General features: G+C 35.8%; 1 protein-coding gene across 6 annotated transcripts in view; it reads left to right on the top strand.

Annotated features, from left to right (window-relative positions):
* Nucleotides 1–6247, top strand: part of LOC132618506 (sphingosine kinase 2-like) — an 8949-nt gene extending 2702 nt beyond the window's left edge. For 2 of the 6 annotated variants that reach the window (XM_060333542.1, XM_060333540.1), the window contains 8 exons: nucleotides 1105–1205; nucleotides 1992–2064; nucleotides 3540–3626; nucleotides 3741–3818; nucleotides 3980–4050; nucleotides 4195–4464; nucleotides 4962–5084; nucleotides 5890–6247. In XM_060333542.1, coding sequence (XP_060189525.1) covers nucleotides 1105–1205; nucleotides 1992–2064; nucleotides 3540–3626; nucleotides 3741–3818; nucleotides 3980–4050; nucleotides 4195–4464; nucleotides 4962–5084; nucleotides 5890–6087 — 1001 coding nt within the window. In that variant the 3' untranslated portion in view covers nucleotides 6088–6247. Of the gene's footprint in view, nucleotides 1–848; nucleotides 970–1068; nucleotides 1206–1834; nucleotides 1898–1988; nucleotides 2065–3539; nucleotides 3627–3740; nucleotides 3819–3979; nucleotides 4051–4194; nucleotides 4465–4961; nucleotides 5085–5889 lie in introns of all 6 variants that reach the window. The other 4 variants (XM_060333545.1, XM_060333541.1, XM_060333543.1 and 1 more) reach the window with 4 other exon arrangements.
* The last annotated feature ends 605 nt before the right edge of the window (nucleotides 6248–6852 follow it).

Genomic DNA, 6852 nt, shown 5'->3' with positions numbered 1-6852 from the left:
AGATTAGGTTCAACTCTCATTGGTTCATCGAGAATGTTCACCTGAGGTCTTTCCTCAATCCAAGAATGCTCGGGAAAACGACTTCAACTCGGAAGTCGCACAAATCCAGAATTTCTACCCTTTGGGAGTGAGTCCCTAGATAAAGCTAACTCCTACATAGGTAACCTAGAAAAAGAAGACAAAAGACCCTCTAAAACGGATAAAAATACACAAATAGTAGTTTTATTCCGAGGAGTTAGTCGAGGCGCGCGCAAGTTGGCCTGAACACCTCGGTTATAAAAATAAAAAAAAAAGCTACACGGATAGTACAAAAATTGTGTTTTTTTGCAGTGTCATTGTATATAGCTTAGATTCATGGAGGAATGCGGCAATGATTTTGGTGAAAGTGTGTGCTTATATATATTAAAATGCTAATAAAATTGAAAAAGGTTTGTAAGAATTTAATCTAACATGTGTAAATTTCTGGTAGGTATATTACTGAATACTGCATCTAGAAAATATCTGAGTGCATCTCTGTTTGCTTAAGTAAAAACAAATACTATATGGATTGTGGACAGAAAATTAGAAGTCTCATGAGCATGTTGAACAGTAATTTGTTAAAATTGCAAATATAGAGACAGAGTATGCATAATCTCTTTACTTGTATATGAAGACAGACAGATGGTTTCATTATCTTCTATTCATACGTATTAATTATTTCAATAGTTTGCCAAGACCATACTTAATACGAGAGATCAATGAAGTAGAGAAGGTTAGGACAGTGAGTGACTGCAGATTCGGGATCAAAATGATGTATAATTTAAAGTACAAATTTTATGAATTTTACCTTAACTGATGGAATTTTTGGTCGGCCTAAGAAACTTTTTGTCTTTGTGAATCCTTATGGCGGAAAGAAATCTGCATCAAAGATTTTTATTGACAGTGTAAAGCCACTACTTGATGATGCAAATATTGACTATACAGTGCAAGGTTAGCATGGTTGAATTTTCTTGCTATCCGTTTTTTTTTTCTTGTTGTTTTTAATGTTGCTATCCGCTTCTAGTTATTGTTTGTTATATGATTTTTCAGTTTGTCGTGATTGTTATTCGTAATTTTGGTCCTTAGAAACTAAACATCAGCTACATGCAAAGGAAGTTGCTAAATCATTGGATATTCTGAGATATGATGGAGTTGTTTGTGTCAGTGGGGATGGAATTTTGGTTGAGGTAGGTTTTGTTGCCTATTTTTATTTATTATTCTTTTATTGGTTGGTCAAGCCTATTGTTTTTTGCATTTGCAGCCATAGTTGGACAGTTATGCTCAAGAGTTTCTTTCATCATATACTCGACGAACGAGTGCCTTTACTTGTTTGAAGATTGGCTACTTATGCTCTCTAGTTATGAAGCTGAATAGTTTTTTTTTTTTCTTATTAAATATGTGATTCCCAGTAAAAGATGTCAAAGATGAAAGTATCATGGGTACAGTTAACACTTGTGCTTCCAGTTGCGACAATTCTTCTTAAGACATTGATTGATGAACCGTGATTTTAAAATTGGAGCTCAAAACACGAAACCTTCTAGATTAAGATGTAAGAGAAGAGTATTTCTGGACATATAAGCAAATTGATTTGCAAGATTCTTACAAGTTCAAAACAAAAGAGGATCTCATCGATGAAAATTATTTTTAACGAAGGGCAGTAGGATTTTCAACTTAGGGAAAAGCAATCAAAAGATCAATGTTAGAGCACATGTACATGACTATGTAGTTTTTCACTTTATATCCATACTAACACTGGGGATGCATAAAAGAAAAAGTAGCTTGTTCATGAACATGATGTGGTTAAACTTCATTTCAGTGAACTAGTTGAAATATCTGAGACTTGGAACAACTTCAAGTTTTCTCCAAATTGACATTTACGGTATGGGTTCAAATGATAGAAACAATCACAAAGCTCAAACTTCCAGTGATTCCTCATGGTCACACTTTCTCTTTGTTTTTTCAATTTTTAGTAGGTTGTTAATGGATTACTTGAAAGGGAGGATTGGGATTCTGCAATAAAGATGCCTCTTGGAGTAGTACCTGCAGGTTTGTCTCTTCCCTTAATTGATATTTTCCTTTTGATAATTACTAAGATGGTTTTGCATATAGTAGTTATCTTCTTGATATGTCGTAAATTGGTTTGTCTACTTACATTTAGCTTACATGTTTATACTGATAATACAAATTGCTATTATTACTCAAAATATAATTTTCAGACTAGAGGTAAAGGGTACAATCTGTTACCTGTACATGTAGGATAGAGATTCAGTAACACGTGACATATCAGCGAATATATAAATTCTTATATTTTTGGCTCTTTTTCTGCTAAGTATATATCTATAAGATGCACTTGTGAATTGTGATAAACAAACATGATCATAAAAGAGCATAAGTCCTGTCTGTCACCACTCGAGAGACCTATGGACTGACTCTGAGTAAGAGAACCCTTGGGGAAGGAAGGGGGCCCTAACAAACAAACTGATGACAGAAACATAAATGGAAATGACATGCACCTCAAGGACATTTAAGGATAAGTCAGATACTAGGAAAGTTGTTCCAGCAAGAAATTGATAGAGTCAACTAAATAATCGTCCACCTCAAGGACATTTAAGGGTAACTGAAATGCTATGCAACTTGTTCCAGCAAGAAAATGGTAGTGCGAACTGAACAATTGTATACATAAAGGCTGAGAGTGGATCAATTTTTTAGTTTTATTCTTTGTTTCACATTTTTAGTTTATGTGAAAACTGTTGAGAAAACAAGCTCTTATTTTAATCACGACATGAATGCTATTTATTGGTAGAGTTTAGCTGGATTAAAGCAGTTTTTCCCATAATATTGCATAACTGCTTCCCTCCTTAATTTGCACATACACTGGCATTCTTATCAATGGAATAAGGAGTTAACATTTGCCTAGAAATTATATGCTTTATGGGTCACTATGGGGCACCCTTTTTTAGTCACTGTTGTCACTGGAATTTGACATTTTTGACTTTGGCATCAGCCTGGTTTATGTTTGTCATAAGTTGCTAATGCCTCGAAAACTACATTCCAAAAGATACTGTGATTGATATCTATAGTTCTTTAATGTACTAAGAGATGGTTTCCTAACGTATGCACAGTCGAATAAAGTTTCATATTATAATTAATTGTATTTTCTATGCTCACAGATATACTTAGATGCCCTGAATGTGTGGCCACCAATATCTAGAACAAAAGCTGTTTAAGCAAAGTATGTGCTGAGACCAAAAACCAATGTAACCTGTCTTAGTTAGGCAACACAGTTTGTTCAATCTTGGTGAACTAACTTTAATTGTTGGAAGATATTTGGCTTCTAACTTGTGCGAACCCAGGGCCTCTTCGAGGTCCAAAGATTTTGGTTTATGGGTAGCCTTTGACAGCATTGGCTGTTGGCTGATTCTTTACAGTGTGATGTGCATGGTCGTGGGTTAGTAACTTTTAGGAAAAGCTTGGTACGTAGAAACCCTTTCACCATCTTTATAATTATATGTCATATACAGGCACTGGAAATGGCATGGCGAAGTCTCTTCTAGATGCTGTTGGCCAATCTTGTACTGCATCCAATGCAACACTTGCTATTATTAGAGGTGAATAATACTACGAGTTTGAAAAACGCTGTGGTTTCTGCATGGTGAAATTCCAATTTCCTTTCTTGTCTCAATAAGGCTGAGAAGTTTTCTTGTACTCTTGGTTTGTTGCAGGGCACAAGCAATCACTAGATGTAGCTACTGTTTCACAGGGGCAGAACAGATTTTTCAGTGTGTTGATGCTCGCCTGGGGTATTACACCTTCCATTTATTCCCGTGGTTTCACTGACTTTGATTTGTGTTTTATCCTATAATTAAGTACTTAACAAATTAGCAGATATCTGATACGTCTTTTTTTTCCTGGTCTTATAGCTGATACTTGATATTGAATCTGAAGATTTCTTATTTTCCAGGTCTTATAGCTGATATTGATATCGAGTCTGAGAAGTATAGATGGATGGGTAGTGCTCGAATAGATTATTACGTATGTTTTATGATGATCTGGTAACTTTGAGTTCACAGAAAGATGAGTGATTCTAATTTCGAAACAATATAAGCAAGTCGAGTTATAAACTTTAAAGCATCAGCATTATGCTCCTTAATCTCTAGTCCAATGCTATTTTTACAGGCATTACAACGAATATTCCGCCTTAGGAGGTACAATGGTTGTATAAAATTTGTGGCTGCACCAGGTTATGAGACTTTTGGAGAACCAGCCAACTTGGAAGGTGAAACTAATGGTGAAGTTAAATCGAATTTCGTTCAGCACAAGGGATATTCTGGTCCTGCTTTGCACATAAAGGATTTCAACCGTAAGATTGAGGGGCCTTTTTTATCAGTCTGGCTTCATAATGTACCTTGGGGAGGCGAAGATGCTCTGGCAGCACCTGACGCCAAGGTTGGTTTTTGTTTGTTTGAACATAACTTAATTGTTACCTATAAGATATTTTGCTTTCAAAAACACTTAATAATTACCTCTTTTGAATTTACTATTTCCATCTCTGCTGGTTTAGAAGTATGTTTAGAAGCATACTGGATAGAATGGCCTCTTTAGACTTGAATTCGGAGAGATCTTTCGTTTCAATGTACTCATTTCATCATGTAGGGGTTATTCAAATTCTTAGAAATCTAATCCCTTGCACAAGAGTGGGGTTTACCCTGTGAGCACCCGAAGGGTAGCGGCTGCGGGTTCCCTTGTCATAAAAAGAAATCTAATCCCTTGCACTGTGAAGGATGGATTTCGCAGCGCTAATACATTCTCATTGTAATTTCTTCAAAAGCACTAGGCTGCAAATATATCAACTCTCAATATGTGCTTTATACCTTTAGCATTTTGGAGTTTCTTAAATTTGGAGGAAGAAATTTCTTATATCCTTCTCTTTTGCTCATTTTCAGCTTTCAGATGGTTACTTGGACTTGGTCGTGATAAAGGACTGCCCAAAGTTGACGTTGCTATCGTTGATGACCAAGATAAACAAAGGCGGTCATGTTAGATCACCACATGTCTTGTACTTCAAGGTGGAGTTTTCTTTTCCCTTTCAGTTGGCTCCATCATGCAAGCCCTCATTTCTCTATTCATACTTTTTTTATAAGTGCTACTTTTTTCTTGTTATTAGTAAAAGATATCAACATTATTTTGTTCATCATTTCTGAAAATTCCTGTGTTAAATTATTTGTGTTGTTTCCTCTTTAGCAATGCAAACAAAACTCTCTTTGTGCTTAGCATAATAATGCGTCTTAATCAAAGTATCCCCTTGTGTCTGGAAAAGCATTCTCCCCTAGACATAGGCGGATAGAGCCTTTGTGCTACGGGTTCACCTAAATCCAGTATTTTCAACCCAAAACATAGATACATATGTGAAAAACTATTAAAACCTTTAACAATGTTAGACTAAATCCATAATTTTGAAGCTACAATGAGTTTAGTGTTAAGAATTTAAAGATTACCCAAAGGTGTGGAGGTCTCAGCTTTAAATACCAGTTGAGGCAAAACACTAGGTGATTTCTTCTCATTTGTCCAAACCAAAGGTGGACCGAGTTACCAGATACTTGTGTTGGTGGGAGATAGCAGGTACCCGTGGAATTAGTCGAGGTAATCGCAAGCGGGCCCACACACCATTGTTATCAACAAAAGAAATTCAAAAATTGCAACTTATCTTATTTAAATTCTGGATCCGACTTTGTTCTTAGGACGCTATGCATGTTCACATTTTTATGTGTTGAAACAACAGATAATTTGCTTGCACTGATCTTTCCATCCGATGATCTCCCCCCTAAGATTTCTATTCGACCTGCCTTGATTGCGAATGTAAAACAATTACAGGTTAAAGCTTTTGTTCTGGAGCCTGGTACACAGTTAGATGATCCAGCCAAAGAAGGGATTATAGATGTAGATGGTGAGGTTCTTGCAAGAGGTAAAGGAACTTACAAGTCACATCACAAGCCATTGATGACATATGACAAGATCCATATAAAAGTAGATCAAGGCTTGGCTACTGTATTTTCTCCTAGTTCCATTTGAAGGAGAAATTTTTATTTGGTTCTTGTGATAAAAAGTCATGTATATGCGATGATGAAAAAAAAGGTAAATAAAAGAAAGAATAAAGAAGTATGAAAAGAACTTTTCTCAAGTTTGTGCAATCTTCTATGTATGAATATAATAAATTTCCTGGGGCACCAAACCAACAGAGTGAAGCTGAAATATTGGCATTGTTACATGGTTAGCCTAGGTCCTTGTGATGAATCTAAACTTTATTATCGATAACAATATTTTCTCTAGTCCAAAATAAGTGTCGTTTGAATAAACTAATTTGAGCAACAACAACGTACCCAATGAAATCGCACAAAGTGGGTTCTGGGGAGGGTAGAGTGTATCCAGACCTTACTCCTACCCTGGGAGGTAGAGAGGCTGTTACCGGCAGACCCTCGGCTCAAGGACAAGCAATGCAAAACAATACGAAAAAGAAATAATGGAAGAGAATAAGTCATTGCAATTATAAAAGCATGATTGAGCAATTTGAAAAAAGGAACAAATAAAAAAAGGATTAATTTTTATTTTCCGAATCGATCTTCACTTCGACAAGTGATCAAAAATTTTGAGAAGTTATTCGTTTCTTGTTATAATACAACGAACCTTCCAATTTTCTTGAAAGTTGAAGGCTCTAGAGTTTGAAACCATTTTTTGCCGGATTGTACTTCTTTTGGGGTGGTCTTTAATTTTTGTCCTTCGCCTAATACCCCTAGGTTCTGGGTTCGAACTCCAGCTCAGTAAAAAGAAAAAAATTTC

The sequence above is a fragment of the Lycium barbarum genome, chromosome 11 (assembly GCF_019175385.1).
Source record: "Lycium barbarum isolate Lr01 chromosome 11, ASM1917538v2, whole genome shotgun sequence".
NCBI lineage: Eukaryota > Viridiplantae > Streptophyta > Magnoliopsida > Solanales > Solanaceae > Lycium > Lycium barbarum.
This window is presented reverse-complemented; position numbering and strand designations above follow the sequence as displayed.